The 20,933-nt window shown below is 44.3% G+C and overlaps 1 protein-coding gene across 1 annotated transcript; it reads left to right on the forward strand.

Moving 5' to 3' along the window:
- Positions 1 to 12,638: 12,638 nt before the first annotated feature.
- LOC139760205 (uncharacterized) lies at positions 12,639 to 16,938 on the forward strand. Its single transcript, XM_071683140.1, has 3 exons — positions 12,639 to 12,707; positions 14,705 to 14,926; positions 16,795 to 16,938. The coding sequence occupies exons 1-3, from the start codon at positions 12,639 to 12,641 to the stop codon at positions 16,936 to 16,938; spliced, it is 435 nt and encodes a 144-aa protein (XP_071539241.1).
- The last annotated feature ends 3,995 nt before the right edge of the window (positions 16,939 to 20,933 follow it).

Here is a 20,933-nt window from a genome sequence, read left to right on the forward strand (position 1 = left end):
CGATGATGGAAATTCTTCCATTTTCTTCCTTTCCTACTTTACTTTTTTGTTTTCGTTCACTCGAGATGACCTCGATAGCGGTCATGTTCTGCCCGTGCTGTGTCAGTCACTATACCCCACCCACCCCCCCAGAAAAAAAATAATGGAAAATTTCCTTATTTTCCGTTGATAACCTTTAACATCCGTATCACCGCGTTGGTCAACCGTTACGGGACAGAGAGAGAGAGAGAGAGAGAGAGAGAGAGAGAGAGAGAGAGAGAGAGAGAGAGAGAGAGAGAGAGAGAGAGAGAGAGAGACTTTGTGAGAGAGTGTCACTGAAAGGGAGAGTCAGTTGAGGAAAGATACCACAACATCTTTGGTCCATTCAGTATGGATACTCAACCGATTCAACTTGAATAATTTCAGCGAATCTCTCGCAAGACTTATTAAATAAAGACACTAAATGGGAAAAAAAAATTGTCTCACTTTAATCAATGTGTTGATTAGGTACATTGCATCTCCAGGTACCCTACCCGATCCTTCTGAAGGTGTTGAAACGTCTGTGTCTGTCTCTCTCTCCCTCCCACTTCCTTGGGGGGAAAGAGTTCAAGCGAGCCTACACTTCACCAAGTCAATAACCCGCAACCCGGGCCACACCCACTCGTTATCAATTGATCCTGTCTATATACCCTGGGGCAAACCAATGTCGCCTCTTTTGACTCAAGTCTGTGAAATGCCTCACTTAAATGATCATGACTTATGGCTACAGCGAGTCATCCTGACTGGCTGTGCCTTAGCTCAGTCCTAATAACCGACTGAGCTCATGATCTTGATCTTTGGCCTTTTACTTCCCCGGCGACACAAGCGCTGACGGGTGTAATGCCAAGGCCTGCGTGTGGAGCCCGGGGATTGCTGAAGGTCTTGGGGGAGGGGGGGAGCAGAGAGACAGAGAGAGAGAGAGAGAGAGAGAGAGAGAGAGAGAGAGAGAGAGAGAGAGAGACGGAGAGAGCGAGGCTGCTGCTGTACGAGAGTTTCGGCCAACCGTCTGGCAGCAGGTGCGTGCCGGCCGGTAGATGGCACCCAAGTAACATAACATACCGGACGGGTAGATCCCAACCATTCAAACACGTACGTACGTCCGTACGTACAAATTGATGTGGATCAGTAAGCACCCTCGTCTGTGTGTGTGTGTGTGTGTATTCAGGGATTTTCTGCTGGCCTTGAGGCGGGACACGTCAGCCAATGGGAGCTCTTACTCATGATTCATACGTCGTCAGGGTACCTGAGTCTCACATACTATTCCTGGATCTGACGAATCCTACGTAAGACTGGTCGTTTAAAGACATATCCATAACCAACGTCACTTAAAGAACGCTCCCTCAGCTCGTTATTATATATATATATATATATATATATATATATATATATATATATATATATATATATATATATATATATATCTAAATCCGGAGTAACGCTTGTGACCCCTGGCGGAAGGTGGCTCGCAATGAATGCACAGTGACTTGAAACATGTACAAAAGGTGCATTATGTCTCTCTCTCTCTCTCTCTCTCTCTCTCTCTCTCTCTCTCTCTCTCTCTCTCTCTCTCTCTCTCTCTCTCTCTCTCTCTCTCTCTCTCTGCACCGTATCTGCGTTGAAGGTCAGCATTAGAGAGTTAGTCTTAGGTCAGAGGTGAGAGGTTGATGGTAAGAAATTACCCTCAGAGAGATGGTGGCGACAAGCAGCTCAAGCTTGTGTTTCAGGTCTCCCCCCCAAATCATAGACCATAGGCACAGTGAGGGTATATTTGTTCTTGGAAGAATTGTTATCTTTAACACCTGAAGAAGGTGTTGAAAGATGATTCGGTTTGGTGGACGTAGCTTTACGAGGACGGTCTTAATGACCCTGGCAATTGATAGGCCTAAAGGGCAAACAACCAACCAACCTCGGGTCCCATTCACCCTCCGTCACCTTCTCATGGGGTAATTAGGTCGCTGGTCACAGGTATGGAACGTGAACTATGATATGACTATTTTCATTTAATCCCTGCTCGTAAAATATGAGCTAATTACGGTGATTAGTATCTAATTACATAACCTCCCAGGGCCTCTATCACAGGGCCTCTTTGCAGTTTCAATACTGCGCAACATCCAGTAGGAGAGTAATGACGGTCTCCTTTGGCACAAGAAGTTCCTCGACGAGATTGTACTCCTTCTCATCCACTGACGAGTTGGCAGCATCGCCAAAGGTGTTCTCGTCCTTAGGTGGAGTCCGGTACATTGTAAGACATGGGTATGAGACGATATCTTTAGAAACTATAGTTACGTACGTGCTAGCTAACATGGGCATTAGGATTCATACCCCATACGTACCAATACCACACCCTCCCCGACCCATGACCTTGCACAGGGTGGCAATCCATGGCCATCATGACGCTCCTTTCCCCTCCTCAATCAACACCCATACCCAGTAGACAAACAGAGGAAGGGGTGGATTGACAGTGAGACAGACAGACGTACACCACCACGACGAGCAAGTATGTAAACAAAAACAAACCCAGGAACGCTCTTAAAAAAATATATATATATATATAACAAATCACAAAAAGTCGAGTTTAATGACATCCTCGTCTTGGGCAGACCGACTGAGATGAGTAAGATAGGTTTAAGAAGCGAGGTCTGATGGCTGGCGTGTGGTCGGCCCGCGGGGAGAGGATGGCTTTTAAAAATATAATGCATGTTGACGTGTGGTCGACCCAGAGACGAAGAAGGTCGAGAGCAGAGGCCACGAAAACACCTCAGATTATCATTATTATATCATCATCATCATCATTATCATTATCATCATGATCATTATCAATTCTTCATCGTATGTTTGTTTTATTATCTAGCGCCGTTCTCAAAGTTACTGTTATTGTAGCCCCCGTTCGTCACAATGAGTGTCAGTCACACCACTCATGTGGCCACGTTAATTCCACAAAGCCCGGCAGCTATTGATGTCCGGGGACCCGTTACCTGCTGTCGCTGTTACTCGGTGAGTCATATCGTCTGTTGGGGGAGGGAAAGTTGTATGTTGTCACCTGAAGACCTCTACAAGAAAGAGGTTCTTGGTGTTACACAGGACCTCCTACTTGAAGGCTACTCCCTGCGGCTCGTGGTTGCGCTACGTCCAGTAAGCAGGGGAAATATGGGCTCCTTTGGGGGGAAGGGGGTAAGAATTTCTTTGACGGGACTGTAGCGATTGTAGACTCACCAGAGAGAGAGAGAGAGAGAGAGAGAGAGAGAGAGAGAGAGAGAGAGAGAGAGAGAGAGAGAGAGAGAGAGATCCCCACCCTAAGTTGCTACTTTACGTAAACCACACAAAAGAGAAAAAAAAAATGAAGGACCTACATTTGGGGAACCTTCCTCTCAATAGGTGTGGCACCGCGAACGTTTTTCCACACAGGACAACCTCAGCTGCCGTTACCGCAACCAAGAGAATTAGCCCACCGTGTGGCAGGCGCCTGTAATCACGGGAAAAATATTGTAGACAAGAAAATGCAACATGTGCCTCCGCCTCCAGAAGCGCGGGGGGTGGGTTGTGTGTTGGGCAGGGCGAACGAACGAGAGAAATCTATTTCATACGGACCGCATTACATCGGTGGCTCATTCCATTAAACAGAATTATTACGGCTGCAAATTCCTCTCTCAAGTCACGCCTGTAGTCTGTGCCGCAGGGCGAGAGACGAATTCGCCCCAGGGACCCCCAGAAGCTGAAGGTGAACATGATTACTGTAATCAAGGTGATTTGTGGAGAATGGTCGCTTCATTCGCGCCTCGGGAGTCGTTCATTTGAGACGTATGGATTTCTTTCTTTCCTTTTTTTTTTTTTTTTCTCTCGTGCTATTTTTAAGGTCTTCATGTGTTCATGTGTCTATTCTTGCCCCGGTCTGGTTCTCCGGTGCTAGATCCTGGGACGAGGACCATTACTGTGGACCAGTATGACTCAAGAGAGAGGTGGTAGGAGAAAGAGGTGTGTGTGTGTGTGTGTGTGTGTGTGTGTGTGTGTGTGTGTGTGTGTGATTATCTATTTGTACAATACAGAACGAAAGTTGTACATTCGTAAGGAACCATCTTCTGCAGTTTTCATGCCATCAAATACCCTTTTCAAACCTCCGTATACTGCCAGAATTCAGTATCTCATCGGTCAGTTCATTCCATCTATCTACCACCCACAGGATCAACCAATACTTCTTAAACAACGTTTTTTTATCAACATTTCGTTCAGTTTTTATGTCGTGGCCTCTCGCTAGTGTGTGGGGCTGCCGTATCTCTCAGAAGAAGAACTGTCTATTTTCAGTCTCGTCCAGATGATTCAGACATTATAAAGCCGAGACAAATCAGTCAGTGTATGATGATCCAAGGAAGACCTGGACCATGAGGAATGAGACGAGAGCAAGGCAGGAACCACGAAAACCCCATGACGAAGGTAATGAGGACTCTTGCAAAAAGTAATGAGGACTCATGCAAAAAGTAACGAGGACTCTTGCAAAAGGTAATGAGGACTCTTGCAAAAGGTAATGAGGACTCTTGCAATAGGTAATGAGGACTCTTGCAAAAGGTAATGAGGACTCATGAAACTCTACACTACAGTTGGTAAACAATAGACACATTATGGATATGATCGCCTCCCTGTTTCCCCCCCAGCTGGTCACGGGGGCGGCTCTAGACCTATAATCATGGCAGTCAGTATTTGTGGTGAGCTCCAGAGGGAAGGAGAAGGGAGGGAGGGAGGGAAGGTGTGTGGGTGTATGTGTTTGACGGTGGATCGACAGTCGGCCGTCACCCGTAATTCTAGCATGTGGTTAGGAATCGACACCTCGGTCTCGGTGATCGATGGGGGGAGGGCGAGTGTCAGGTCTCGTTGATGACGGTCGTAGTCCCTCTGTCTCTCCCAGCGGGGCAGTGACCCAACGCTTCGTTTTCCTCCCCTATAGGTCGACATGAGCGGAGTGTGGCTACGTCTAACCCGGCATATGCAGGGTTGAATTATCGAATTTCGATTCTCGGCGAAGTACTGGAGGGGACGGAGTGATTCGATTTTCGCAGGGAGGGAGGTAGACGACCTCTCTCTCTCTCTCTCTCTCTCTCTCTCTCTCTCTCTCTCTCTCTCTCTCTCTCTCTCTCTCTCTCTCTCTCTCTCTCTCCGTGACCCGCATGACGACAGTCCTCCTTTGGCCTACAAGAATGATGTTGGCTCACTCATCTGTCCCTGTAACAAATAGAAATGACTTTATCAAGACCACAGTTCAAGTGTAGGTCCCGGGGGGTCACTTGTTGTGAGTGACCTTAATTCAGGGTTGCTCGATTGGGGGGGGGGGGGGTTGCAGTCTCGAGGGGGGGGAGAGTTAGAAATAGACTCTTGTGGATGGTTGAGGATGACCTATGTTAGGCCATGACCCTGGCAGCCTTGCACTTTGGTAAAAGGGTTTGGCTTTGCGAGCTGCCGTCCTTAAGTAACCCAGACTCGAATCTTGGATTGGACAGCCGGCTCACAGCCATCCCAGGTGTTCATCCTTCCCATTTAGGACTAATCGATGAACTGGTAACTTCCTTAAATGGAATATGTATATACTTTTGTACTTATACATGAGATTAAGACATGGTCCGTAAATACAAGGTTAAAGAGACTGGGCAACACGAGTTTAAAACTCTCTCCTCGTAACACACAAACAGTAATGACACACAAACACAGACACACACACACACACACACACACACACACACACACACACACACACACACAGGCTGGTTCCCTCAACTCTAACATACAGGAACTGGTAGAAACAGTTGGGGGGTAACTATTACCCACGGGCGGTCTTCTGTGTTAGCACTCGAACGCCTTGCACATGTTGCCCCTCATAGTTTCCAGTCACTGAGGAACCTCGGTCGCTCGTGAGTTCTCGTTTGCCGTGATGGGTAGCGCATTCTGGAGGCTTCGTTCGTTCTCGTTAAGAAATCTCCACCCCGAGGGGTGAGAAGGAGGAGAGGTAATGTGTGTTCCCAGCTCAGAAAAAACGGTCGGTTTTAATTCCTAACGTTCTAAGGCGTTTTGTAGGTGTCGTCAGTCTAGTCAGTCAGTTGGCGAGAGCGAGCACAGTCTCGTCAGAGAACTTCTCGCTCTTAAGGAGAGCGTCCTGTCCCTGGTATGGATCGTGGCGTGGCCCTCCGGAGCTGAAGGAACCTCTGGAAAAGAGGGGTCGTAAGGGAACACCAGGACCTCCCTCTGAAAGTGGTCCATATATCGGGCTCCTTTGGAGCAATGGCGTCTTCCATCTATGTCCCTTCGGACATCTAGGAGAGAGAATTGTAAATAAATTCCTGGATCCGCTCTTTGAATGATCAGAACCTCACCTGCACTCGTTAAAGAAGAGCCTCTCACTCCAAAGGAATCTACAGTTCCTTGCTGCTGGAAGTAGCGCAGTCCTGGACTGCTGGAGACGATTGAAGTTCGCCGAGGTTGGGAATCTATGAGGGAATATAAAGGGGAGGTAGTGAACATGCGATCATTATCATCGGTGTGTGACGCTGAACTTTTAGGCTTTACATCGAAGTCTGGCCACTGCACACTTGAGTGAGTGCGGCGCCTTATTCTGTTGGGGTCATTGGCGATCTATTCTGTTGAGGTCACTGGCGAGGCCGAGGTTGATGCGGCCGAGTCGAGGACCTAGAGTGGTAGAGACGAGACGAGTGGAGTAGAGAGCTGAGAGCAAGGTGACATAACCGAGACCAGTTTCACAGAGCCGAGACCAGTGTAGGTTAGCCAAGATCAGTGTACAATAGCCAAGACCAATGTAGTATAGCCAATATCAATGTAGTATAGCCAAGACCAGTGTATGATAGCCAAGACCAATGTAGTATAGCCAAGACTATTGTAGTATAGCCAAGACCCATGTAGTCTAGCCAAGACTAGTGTAGTGTAGCCAAGACCAATGTAGTGTAGCCAAGACCAGCGTAGCATAGCCAAGACCCATGTAGTCTAGCCAAGACTAGTGTAGTCTAGCCAAGACCAGTGTAGTGTAGACCTGACGTTAATACCTGTTTAACGTAACCCGGGTGTAGAGACCGAATTGTCTGCGCAGCCTCTCCATGAGACCACGTACTCTACACACAGAACAGACCGAGGAAATGATCTGTGTCTCTCCACTCAGGATATTGTTCATGGGATGACGAGCACTGTCAGATGTTTCATCACAAATTATGAAACAGACAAACGAGACTTTAAGATTATCTCTTTATCTCGTTAACCTTGTTTTATTAACGCGTTATCTTCATTCGCTCCGTCATAAAAATTAACTTTAATGACAAGGAAAAAAAAAAATAAGAGACTGAACCTCCAGGCTGGAGAAGAGAGATACGTCCTGTCGTGGATTACAAATCACATAATCCGAACTTACGAACGTTAAAGATAAGTGATCCATTAGTTTCCTCAGGTATATAAAAACGCCATAAAGACGACCCAGTAAGATGGAATAATGGCTCGCACACACACACACACACACACACACACACACACACACACACACACACACACACACACACAGACACACAACTCTGCTATTAAAAGAAAGGGGGAAAAAAAAAGCGCTGAAAGTAGAATTTAAATGTTTCGTTAAGGATAATCCGTCTCCTAACACTAACAACAACGTTGTAGTGGAAGAATGGAATGATACACAAGGACATTACCTGTTCCTCCCCCTTTATCATCTCTCTTGGTCCTCAGGCCCCCCTCCCAAACCACCAGGTGAACCTGTGAGCCTCCTCTTCGATCAACTCAGGGTGAATTGAGGAACCCTTTAATAGCAATGACACACGTTATGCCCCCAGTCTTCCTCCTCCAATGAGGAGAGAGAGAGAGAGAGAGAGAGAGAGAGAGAGAGAGAGAGAGAGAGAGAGAGAGAGAGAGAGAGAGAGAGAGGGCGGTTTAAGCCCCCCTTGGATAGAACTACAATACGAAGAGGCAATATAATACAAAAACACAAAGCTGTTCTCATGAGAAGTGAAACGCTCGCCTTTAATATCAAAATTGCTTTAATCTCGGCTGTTGCGTAGTTTTAAAGCTCTCTAATTAAGCCGGATGAGATATAGTGGCCAGCGCAACCTTGACATTGCCTGCAGCTGGCTCCCAGAATGGAACCTGGTACGACTGGCAGATGTGGACGAGCTATTTAGCAGTTTTTCTCGAATGACTCCGTTCTCTTTTTCTATCTCTGGTAACCGTCATTGGGTTGTTCAGCTCTGAATTACGTGGTAGTTTGTAGTTGGGTCATTAGGGAAATATAGTCTGGGTGTTTCGTTGACTGTTATGACGAGTGCCAACGAGTGGTAATGTCACTGTAACATATGGCAGGTCTTAATGACCCTTACAGTTGATAGACCTAAAGCCCAAAACTAACCAACCAACTAGCCTTGTGATACGTACTTATGGGAAGATCCTTAGAATACTCACAGCTCATTCGAAGGAGGGAGAAAGATATAGATATTAAAAGAAATATTTCATTTCATCAAAATCTATCACACATTCTTTCAGTTACTCAAGTAAATCACAAACAATGTGCTCTTTGCCTTCCGCTCTCTATTCCATCTTGGCCTAAGTGAACCAACCGGTGTAATCGGATTGAGCAGAAGTCCTTGAGCATGACAGAAGGATTTACTTCCAAAGGTTAAAAGAATAATCATCATTCTGAATCACTGGGAATACTCATGACGTACCTCGAACAGCGAAAGGACGAGGAGGAGGAGGAGGAGCTGGGTGTTCTAACCCTCCTGCAGGAAGGTATATAATGTCCTGGCTGGCCTTCTCGAGGTACTCCCTCCACCAGGAGGAACCACCCTCCTCTTGCCACAGTGAATTACGCCTGGAAGACACGCGAGTTAGTTTAAGCAGCTTGGTCAAAGGACTGCTGTGCTGGGAAGGGGCTCAAGCCTGGTCTTATCACAGTAGGAGGGGTCTTGTTTACACTCACGATTATGTGGACCTGAACAGTTCGATTTAGTTTGCCTGATGGAGAGATAAGGAGGAGGAGTAGGAGAAACACACTGACGAATCGTTGTTGAAATGAGGTTAATTGGATTGTTAAGGTGGTCAGCTGAGAGAGAGAGAGGAGGAATGAAATGCAAATAGGTAAAGATATTGGACGAGAGGAGACGCTAAGAGAGGAGGAGGGAAACCCAAGAAAGAAATGAAGTTACGAAAGAGAGAAGAATGAAAAAAAAGGAAATGAGACGAGAAAAGAAATATGAGGAAAGATGAAAGGATGATAATGAATTATATTGAGGAACTAATATGGAAAGGTATTGGAAGAAAAATAGTATGTGGGAGAAGGTAGAATCGAGTTCGAAAACTAGAAATGGTAAGATAATTATCCAAAGACCACATTTCAAGTCTCCTGTTACCAAGATGTTTGTTGACCGAATCTGTCTCAAACTACGTAAGTTAGGCTTTTGTGCACGACTGTACGACCTTCAAGTGCGACTGTGCGACTCTTGAGCACGACTGTAAGACCCTTGATACGACTCAGCAAAGTCCACTACCGTCAAGGTTAAGGGTCGTAATGTCGTGCTCAAAGGACGCATCACACTCATCGCCGAGCTCGATGGTCGTACCGTTGTCCTCAAGGCTCGTACTGTCGTCCTCAAAGGTCGTACCGTCGTCCCTAAGGGTCGTACCGTCGTCCTCAAGGGTCGTACCGTCGTGCTACTCTCACTAAGATCTAAAGTGGGTGGACGGCCGATTAAGGTCACCGTGGCTTATCTGATGTACACAGTCATGACCCCTCGGGCTCAATTTCCCAAAGTTGACTATATATATATATATATATATATATATATATATATATATATATATATATGCATATTTCGGAGCATGATTTTCTTTACTAGATATGTGGTTAACATATCAAAATTGTCACTTTGCTGGAACCACGGAAGACAAAAGGAATATATATACATATATATATATATATATATATATATATATATATATATATATATATATATATATATATATATATATATATATATATATTATATGACTCTTTCATGGGTTTTATGATCTCATTTTCCCTGGAATATAAAAAAGGGGGGAGGGGGAGACCTCATTTATAGCCAGACTTTTTCCAGGACGGGAAAAAGTTATAACAGAAAAATCTTAAACGTTACGACATAATTTCCCTCGACTTGACTGACCCTTGCGGCCTAATGGTGGGTTAAAAAACAAGGTCAACTGTGTGTCCCAGCGTTCCCTGGGATGTGATAAAGCCTCAGGAATTAGCTCGTGGGATGATCATGTGAGAGACATGTTGTTGATATGGTGTGCCATGTGTGTGCTCTGACATGTTGTAAACATGGTACCATGTGTTCTGACATGTCGTAGACATGATACCATATGTTCCTATATGTTGTAGGTGTGGTACCATGTGTTATTACATGATGTAGATATGGTACCATGTATTCCTGAATGTTGTATATATGGTACCATGTTTTCAGATATGTTGCAGATATGGTTTATTGTCTTTTGACATGTTGTAGATAAGGTACCATGTGTTCTAACATGATGTAGAAATGGTTTATTGTCTTGTGACATGTTGTAGATAAGGTACCATGTGTTCTAACATGATGTAGATATGGTTTATTGTCTTGTGACATGTTGTAGATAAGGTACCATGTGTTCTAACATGATGTAGATATGGTTTATTGTCTTCTGACCTGTTGTAGCTATGGTACCCTGTGTTCTAACATGATGTAGGTGCGATGGTCCTGTGTCGTCAGTGTGTTTCTGTAAGCCAATGATTGTGTTGGTACCATTTCCTCTCCTCATTGATCCTGTGGGTAGTAGTTCTTTTGACAACGGCCCTATCGTCAATGGTTCTGTTGGCAGTAGTTCCTTTAGGATCTGTTCGTGAGGACAGCACTGCCCTCAGTTACCTGTTGTGAGGACAACAAAGTCCTCTCGGTGCCGGTTATGAGGATTACCTGTTGTGAGGACAACAAAGTCCTCTCGGTACCTGTTATGAGGACAAAGGGGGGTCTCCTATCAATCCTTGTCTTCCCAGTGTCTTTTCTTAGGTCGTCGGGGTCAACACGCACGAATCTTTTGTCAAGAAGACACGGTCCTCTATTACCGCGACCAAACCTGGTTACACCCAGATCACGAACACTGCGGAAGATCAATTTTTTTTTGTTTTGTTTGTGAATTAATGCCACGTCGTCTCCCGGTGGCCGTGACTCGTTCGGAGAAATATATGTTTTTCTCTGACTAAATGAAGACGCACAGGTCGGACTAGTAAGGTAGTAATTTCTCCTCAGCACAACACTGGGCAGAGCTCCATGTTATAGTGATTTGTTTCGGCGTCATGTTGCGTCTGCGGTAAATTTCACTGTCTGCTTTTAAAATAAAGGTCGTGTGTCTTTAGGATATCGGGATACTTAGGGAGAGAGAGAGAGAGAGAGAGAGAGAGAGAGAGAGAGAGAGAGAGAGAGAGAGAGAGAGAGAGAGAGAGAGAGAGAGAGAGAGTGCTGATCATCCATCTCAGTCACCCACATGTACGCAGGGTAAAAAAAAAAGTATCATCCTGGATGGGTCCGATGCATTTCGGAAATGATCATTGTGCCTCTCGTGCTGTTTTCGTATGGTTGGTAAGCGTGAGTGAGACAAATTTCCCTAATGATTGTGGTAGTCCCACTGTATTTAGTAAGCTTCCGTGAAATATGATGCCATTGTGACATTTATTATGATAAATGACTGGAAATGTTGCTAACAATCGATATATTGTTACAATGTCATGAAAGAAGTGTAGCCAGTGGAAGGCCAGACCAATGGACAGTTCTCAGAATCCTCCGTCCATGTTGTCATGTTATACAGACCTCCGTGGTGTATCGGTAAACATTTCTGGACTCGAACGCATAGGTTCGAACCCTGGTTGCGGCAGTCGGTTCACAGTCAACCCAGCTGTTCGTCATACATATAATGGAAGATAGGAACACATTCTTTGTAGAGCTATTCTTGATAACATAGATTACATGAAATAAGTCGAAAGTTATCTCTGTGTGACCAGTTCATGGCTGCTATAGAGACTGGAACAAACAAGATTGCATGTGTATGACTGTACCAGGCGCGTTCCCAACCAGAAGTTGTGCCGCGAAAGTTACTCCGGAAGAAGACGAAGTTCCCCCTTCGTGCAAATTATTTGCATCGAGATGCATAAATGATATCAAGTTACGCTTCTCGATCTAAGCGGCTCCTCCGAACTGTTACGTTACGTTAAAGTTCAGTGAAGTTTGTTGGTGAAGTGCGTCACAAGCTATTGGATGGTTTTGGGATTCCCTGTTCAATCAGCGTTAAGGGAGGCTTACCCCTACGTACAGTTGAGGTATAACTGGTGCCGCAGGAAGGGCGTAAGTGTGATTGGCGAAGTCTTCGTTAGAGCGACTGGAAGTTGCCCGAAGCCACTTCACTGATGGTGAGGGTTTGGGTGACTGATACAACTCTACGTCGCCCATCTCTGGTGAACCGTGGAACCATTCTCCAGGTTCGTGAGCCGTGGAATCGAACATTAATCTTCAATTCTCTGTCTTTCTGACGTCTACGAATTATCGCCCTCCTATCTCTTGCTCTGAATCATGGACGCCTCAAGCTTTCGCTTCCATCTGGCTAAAAACGGATGTCTCCCCGCTCTTTCGTTGCTTATGGTAAGAAATTGAACTTAATCTTCAGTTTATTTTTGGTAAATCAAGGAAATGGAGCGTTTCGTTTCTTTTTTTCCGTGAACCATCGACCCCCGACCATCCCCCCCACCTGCTGCTGACCTCAAGTCTTGTGGCGAGTCCTCACCCCTCCTTCTCCTGCGTCGAACGGAGTATCCTACACTACCTTCTCCTGTAGGAGACAATCCCTCATAATCACGCTGAGCTTCGTACATCGCGTCCATCATCCAGACAACCGTCAATTACGGTTGTCAATCCGTCTTGTGTTACTTCATGGAACACGTCCCGAGAAAGATCCGCATCGTGCGTGTTGGTAAACTTGTAATGATACATTGGATCTCCCTCATGGTATTCCTGCATTAGAATAAGAACTAGGTCAGAGGCGCAAATGTTATCATCAGCGATTTAGATCCCGATGTGGAAGTCTGAAGGACGAGTTTGGAGGTCGTGTCACACAAGGTGGTGAAAAGTCAAATCTTTCGACACCCATCCTCCTCCTCCTCCTCCTCCTCCTCCTCCTCCTACCCCCGAAGCTACCTACGGGTCTGTTGCAAGATTACACTGGGAGAACAACAGACAACGTCGGGGAGGAGGGGTTTCTGAGCTCCTGAATCTTTTGTTATATTCTCATATGTTTACGATCACATGCTGGCATGATGTATGGTACAGGCGCTACACCATCCCACACCCGTACGTTGTATGGCGTAGTCACCGTAGAGATGCCACAGACACGGTGTAGGGAGGGAATGTATGGATCGTGTGAGGATCATCCTTTTTCTCGGGATAACGAACCCGAAGATGAACGTAACGAAATATCTGTAGTGAACGCACGTTCATGTGCGCGTTACCTGCTTCATCCATGCGTTCCTCTATGTCTTTATGGGATCTTAAGTCTAGATGGATGTTTACTATTATCATTATTATTATCATTATTGATATCATTATCATCATTATCATTACTATTATTATCATTATCATTCCTATTATTGTTATTATCATTATTATCATTATCATTATAATTATCATCAATATCATTATTATTAATACTACTACTACTACTGCTACTGTTATTATTGCTGTTACTCTTATCATTACTACTATTATTCTTATTTCAGTTATTATTATCAATATCAATGACACTGATTTCATGAGCGTGTGTGTGGAAATGCCAGCAGCCACCAGATCTCGCTGCTAAATACAAATCTCGTACAATATTTTCTCATTAGGATGACATTTAAGCTTTCTCGTAATCTCATGAATCTGTTTTATCTAAGTTTTATCTGCAGGACTCTATTCTGAGGTTGAAAAAAATATGTCCCACAATTTATCACTCTTTTAATCCAAAGAATAATAGACTTTATTCTTTTCTTTCCATGGAAAAGTTAATTTTTTTCTCAATTTATTTTTTAGTTTTCACAGATTCAATAGTTGAACCATTCCAGTCCTTCATCAACTCACTCGCTCGCTAATTTCCAGTAACTTTTCCATTCCTCCACTAGCCCTGGAATTCTTCCATCATCAATCCCACTTCTTTCTCCATCCACAACCCTTTGGAACCTCAATTCGTTTTCCCGTGTGCCTCAACTGTCATGCTCTCGGTCCTCAGTCAACCTTCTCATATTTTTAATGTAACCTTTACCCCTCCACCATGAACCCTTCCACTCTTCCCATTCACAGATGTTTCCATCAATCCATCCACTGCCCCGTCAATCCTTATTTGATATTACTGCTATCTCAGCACCCCTCTCATGCCTACCATATGTCACCGTCATTTCCCCAGTTCTCCATCAGTGCTTCCACACCTCGGCTATCCCAAGATCATCCATTATTTTCAATTCTCCAGTACATTTACACGCCTCCATCAACCCCCTCGTGTCTCCAGTCATCTTCTCTTATATCCGTATACCCATTTATCTCTCATACCTCCATTACTCCCATCCGTCACTGTCCTTCTTTTAACACGTCTCTTACCATCCTTACAGCTGGTGGAGGTCCACGTATACATCCTGCCGCAGGATAAGTGGATCCCATTCAGGAGGCTGGCCAGGAACCAGGTCGTGGAGGAGACGGTGTCGGCGGGGTTCCTCCGGGTCCTGCCAGACGTGAACCTCTTCGATCTCAGACGGGAGATCCGGGGGCAGCTCAGCGACGACCTCCCGGAGAACTTCGTGTACATAAAGAGCGTCGGGAGGAACTTCACTCAGGTGAGTGGATGTCGTGTGTGGTGTGGAGGGAGGGTAAGTGTGATGGTGAGGGTGGATAGCCTCGGTGTGGAGGGTAGTCGGGGTGTGGAGGAAAGATAAGCTCGTTGTGGAGGGTGTGATGTGGATTGCAGGTGCACCGCACAGACACTGAACAGCCGAGAATAAACTTCTTCCATTACCCCTCTAGATCATAGGATAAACAGAGGCTTCTACTGCAACATTGCAGTCCTGTGTCTAGTGTCGCAGTGGGTGGAGACCAAGCGACATTTCAATGTAACTGATAAGTCTGAGGAATGTTACAGTGTTGGGAAGGGTTGTACATTCTGATCCTGTCAATAGACTTCGTCGTGTCTAACGCTAGTGATGCAAGACGACCCTGGGGGGATGACATGCTCAAGGCCTCTTTTGAAGGAAGACATTAGTGTTTCTCGATCACTGCTTGACTTTAGGACTGTGAGTGAGCTAACTCGTTGTACAGTCTTAGTAGCGAGACGGGGTCCCTGTTAGTATAGAAAAGAGTTTCTACATAAAGTGGAGAGAGAGAGAGAGAGAGAGAGAGAGAGATACACCGTTTGTCATTCAAATAAAACGACAAAGTTGCCGATGATTTCGCGTCAAATCCATGTTGTTCTTTTCCATTTTTCTCGTCATCTTTTCCCTTCTGCACCGTCGATTTGCCTCCTTATGCTGCTCTTGGCATTTTACTCTCATCAACCTCTCTCTCAAATGAAACGTTGGCAGACACGACCCCGTACAATGACGCAAGAGTTAATTGATTATAACAGATCATACATTCATTATCTGATCAGGTCATCTGACCAGTACCAGAAATTCATGTTGTGGAAACACGAGTTAATCCTTGCGGCAGACATTTGACCCCCACTGACCATGGTAGTATTAGTCACGGTGATACTCTCTCTCTCTCTCTCTCTCTCTCTCTCTCTCTCTCTCTCTCTCTCTCTCTCTCTCTCTCGTATGTCGCAAATCATGACAGCGTAGCAAGTAATGGATTTGAAATAATCTCTCTTAAAACAGGTCAACAGTGTCGACATTATTTTTTTTTTCGTCCACTAGGATGTTTGGCCTCAAGTGTCAGGTATGGAGAGTCCTTTTGAATTGTTTTTTTTTTTCTTCCCCCCTGCCCACCCCCCTCAAAGTCCACCTGTGGAAGTGTGACAGCTGTAAGCCCCACACGGCCCAAATCCATTGCTCATTTTTAATCGCCAGTTCCTTTTCTCGTACCCCTTATGATGGATTCCCCTAAGTCGATCATGTATTTCTTTCATACTCTCGTGAGTGAATCTTGATTACCACCCATTGTTTTGACCTGACAAGTACAACACCAGTCATCAGCCAACACGTAGAAAAAGACTTCTATAAGGGACCAGTCGTAGTGCTACTGATGTCTACAGTCATATACAACCTAACGTGTCTGGTAGTCTCCGTACACGTAAGGTTCTTCCAAGTGGACGTGCCATATAAAAAGCTGGACATGGACGAGACATCACTTCCACGTCGACACGCCTCTCTTGATAGCGCCACTTCACTTCCGTCCCTTATCACTATCTCTTGGAGAAGGTTGGATATTTTGTTTACGAAGTCCCTGCGTATTCCACTCTACGACCTTGAGGAGTGACCTACGATAAGCGTCGGTGTTTTTTTGTTTTGTTTTTCCTCTTCTCTCATTCGTCTCTGTAATCATATTCATCCCTTCCTCGTCCATCGCAGTCACTGACACCACCACCGCTCACACTCGTGAAGCCTGTTCCGAAACCCGTCCGAACCTGAAACGCATAATGATGAACAAACTGCGCAGGTTGGTGACACATGTGAATTATGAATGGCCGTAGTAGAATAATTTGCCTCAGGCCTTGTCAGCAGCCAGAGCTAATGGTATGTCCCAGCAGTGCTATGCCAGAAGGATGACCCCCTTCCCCATGCGTGCACGGAGGAACCTGACAGTAATGGGACACTTGACACAATCCTATGTTCAACCTAAGTGGCTCTACTAGGGATAAAGCCCTAAGAGGCCATTGTCTCTTGTAATTAAAACCTCGTTTTTCATGCGATTCCAAAACGATAAGCTTTTGATTACTACGATAACGTACGTGCCTGGCACTTACGGCTTTAATTGGCTAGGAACGCGCTGTCTAGAAATACAGCCCTTTTTTTCCCCCATTTCCAAGATTCGTGAAAAGAGTTTAAGTTGTGGTTTAATGGTCACGGTGTCTGAACGATCAGGTAGGAGGTACTGGTGGCTCTGTGGCATGACGGTAGAAGAAAGAAAAAAAAAAAAGAGTTGGGGATAAAAATATGAGTTGCATGCTCAGTTTTGTATGACATGCAAATTACATGAAGTCTCCTACTGTTCGCTTTCAACAGCTGCTTGTAATTGTATTTCTTTTTTTCTTTTTTTTTTTTCTAGTGACGAATAAACATTTCTCTTTCTGATTTTATTCCTGATTCTTGTGTTTTTCCTTTGTGTACTCAAGGCCACAGTGAGGACTGTCGTAAATGACGAAAATCCTTGAAATTTATATAGAAAAAAAAAAGTGTATTCAAAATACACGAGCCATGATTAATGAGCATTGTCCCTCATTTCTGGTAACTGGTGGTAATTTTACCCATTGTACAAGGAACTTTAAGATTCTAGAGGCTTAATGATTTGTTAATTATGTCACTAATTGTATTACTAATTCTGGTGACCTTGGCGGAAAGTTGTTTGGATGGGTTTTAGCCTTATCAGTTACATGTGTCAACTCAGTCGTTATAATCACCTACCGTCAAAAAAGGAGAAATGTTTAACACTATCTATAGATGCGCTCTCACTACGTTGGCCATATAGTGGGTGGTTTAATGCCTGTGAGTTGATCCAAGAGCCGAAGGCTCTGAGAAAGTCATCTTTGACGAATGTCGAGAAAACACTTACCTGTCTTTTATAGGAAACACGTACCAGTCTGTTAGCTATGAAACGTTAAAAGTTTAAACAGGTCATTAACATCAAGCTACAACTGCATATAGAACAGTGCTGGGCGAAGGTAGAGACTGGATCTTCATTCTGATATCAGAAACGTTCTGTAGATGGCAACACCATCGCAGTGTGACTCACAGCTCTTGAGGAAGTTAAAAAAAAAAAAAGAGAGAGAAGCAAGCTGGCGTTTTCTAATTCGCATTGTTTCACAAGACATGATAATAATCACTTATTTCAATCAGTCCCACATTTTCCTTGATATGCTATTGTTGCTCAGTTTAATATTCAAGATAATGAGGAACAAAATCACACAATAATCAAAGCTATCTGTGATGCAAAGCCAGACTGATAGATCATATTGTTAACCATGTCAGAACACATGCATATATGTTAGTGAAGTGGCAAGTATTCCCGGGGGAGGTTAGGGATTGTGCTGGCTAGCTAATATTTATACAAGTTACTCGTAAAAAAGAAGCATGTTAGCAGTGTTTTTTTTTCTTTTGTGAAAGAAAATGGATTTCTCGATTTTTCCGGGGTACCTAAAACAGGAGTCATTTTGTTTTCGAATTGCGATTACTGGTGTGTTAAACTGGTAAATATTGAAATACTTGCATATACATACGATCAGAAGTGCTGAATATATTCATATGCGTTACTGACGGATGCGCTGTAGCCTAAGGATTCGTAAACATGCAGACAATTAGAAAAATTACATACTGATTAACAGTGTATACACACGAAAACATTTAGATTGACGGTTATATTATTTGGTTATTATTTTGTGCAAGTTGCTTGTTCAGAATAAAGATTGTTACTAGTGCTAGACAGTATTATTTTATAAAAGTTACTCCTACCAAAGAGAGCATGATACCAGTGCTTCTGAATGAGAGAAAATGGTTATCGCAATGCTTTGTGGGGTAACTAAAGTTACGCCACATATGTATGCTGTCTGCATTCACAGTCTAGTAACTCAGCTTAATTCATTCATTCATTCATTATTCTTATACTATGAAAGATACTTCTTATAATCTTCTCTAAAGATTTTCTCGCGCAATTTCATGTTATCTTGTATACATTTTACACAGATTCATAAGATTCATATGAAATGTGTAAGAGATAGTCTTAGGTTTCAAGAAATTGTGGAAGATTGCCAACTTGAATGATAGATGATAGGAAAAGTAATTGTATTAAAGAAGGGCATAGTGATGTTGACATTATGTAATCCTCCAAAGAATTTAACGAACCAGATGATCAAATATACAATGATGTCAGTGAAGGCACAATGATAGCAGTGAAGGTAAAATTATAGCAGTGAAGGTGCAATGATAACGGTGAGGGTAAAATGATGGTACAACAAGAACAGTGAAGGGACAGTGATAGTGGTGAAATTACAGTGATAATAGTGAAAGTACAATGATACCAGTGACGGTACAATGATAGCAGTGAAAATACAAGGCAGAGTTCCCACAAGACAGGAATTATAATAAGAATGACGACGAATGACAAAATTGGAATGAGTGAAGGAAAGGAAATATGAAAAGAGCTTGAGAGAGATTAGAGAGAAAATTCCCATCGGCTCCAGAAGGACAAGAAGAAACAATAGAAAAGAGTTTGTCCTAAATGATATACACAGAAGCAAGAGGACTGACCCCAAGATTACAGCCAACGCAATGACAACAGTAATAACAACAAGGACACAACAGGAACCACAACAACCACAGCAATAACCATTACAACAACATCAACTACGGGAGTGAAAGCCAACAACATTGGTCAGTATAACTGCCACAGATGATAGTTACAAGCTCAGTGTATGAACTAGCAATGGTCTACAACTACAGCAGCAATTGCAGTGTATACTACAACACAACAGCAAGTACCAGCAGCAGCAGATGATGATATTAGAACAACAACAACAAGAAGAAGTCAGAATCAACATCAACAACAACACATACCACCACGTTCAAAATCACAACCACAACCTGAAAGCCACAGTAAACAGACCCACAACATGAACATAGTCACACCCAGAAACAAGGTAGAGGAAGACGCCTGTGCGAACAATAACACCATCAATTAACCCAATGGTCCCATTTGTATTGGCCGTCGGAGGCGACGTTTCTTAGCGTGTCCGAGCCCAGCGGGATGCATGCATGTCTCGAGCCACCAGTGATGGGTGAGGCTGTACCTCGCACGAGATGGTGGCGTGACCAACGGCAGTTCCAAGCTTACTAATTGTCTCCTGACGGTGAACCGTCCTTGCTTCCCTCCCTCCCTCACTTCCCTCCCTCTGGCGATCACAACGCTAAGATCACCTCCGCTTGTTCGGCTGGTCTGTTCATCTTCGATCAGCGTGATTCTCCCAAGGGACCTGTCTTATTAACACCCACTTGCAGTGTCTTGTGGCTGGAGATGAGGTTTTTGGCGATCATTTGATTAGGTCGACTTGGAGGCAAGGAATGTGAAGGCAGAGGGATGAGACATAGGGAACTCCTGACTTACATGAAGGTTTGAGGTCTCTGTTGGGGTTTCTGTTGGGATTATGAAGACTGGAAGTGGAGTTGGAAGGTAGGGGTAAGATGAGAGAGACAAGGAGGAGAGGCGGAGGTAAGGAAGGGAGAGAGAGAGAGAGAGAGAGAGAGAGAGAGAGAGAGAGAGAGAGAGAGAGAGAGAGAGAGAGAGAGAGAGAGAGAGAGAGTGGAGGCCCTGGATGGCAGTGGCATCGGCGGGTCACTCGGTGCGACGGAATGCGACATGTCTTGTGTATGTATGTAAACCATCTGAGGAGACGGGGTGTTTACGTGATAACTGTATACAGAAAAAAAAGAAGAAAAAACAGCAAAGATACAAGAGTCTGAAACTGTATTCGTATGTGTTTTTCTTCGCGACAAACATTAGGATACTAGATGGTGTTAAAACAGTCATTATGTTTTACAACTTCGTCGCACATAAACCTGTGGTAAAGGTCCCCCTGCGGCAGATGTCGTCAGGAACGTTGTCATATTGATTCACAGAAGATTAAGGTCGTGTGTGTGT

This window comes from Panulirus ornatus, chromosome 35 (assembly GCF_036320965.1).
Source record: "Panulirus ornatus isolate Po-2019 chromosome 35, ASM3632096v1, whole genome shotgun sequence".
Lineage (NCBI taxonomy): Eukaryota > Metazoa > Arthropoda > Malacostraca > Decapoda > Palinuridae > Panulirus > Panulirus ornatus.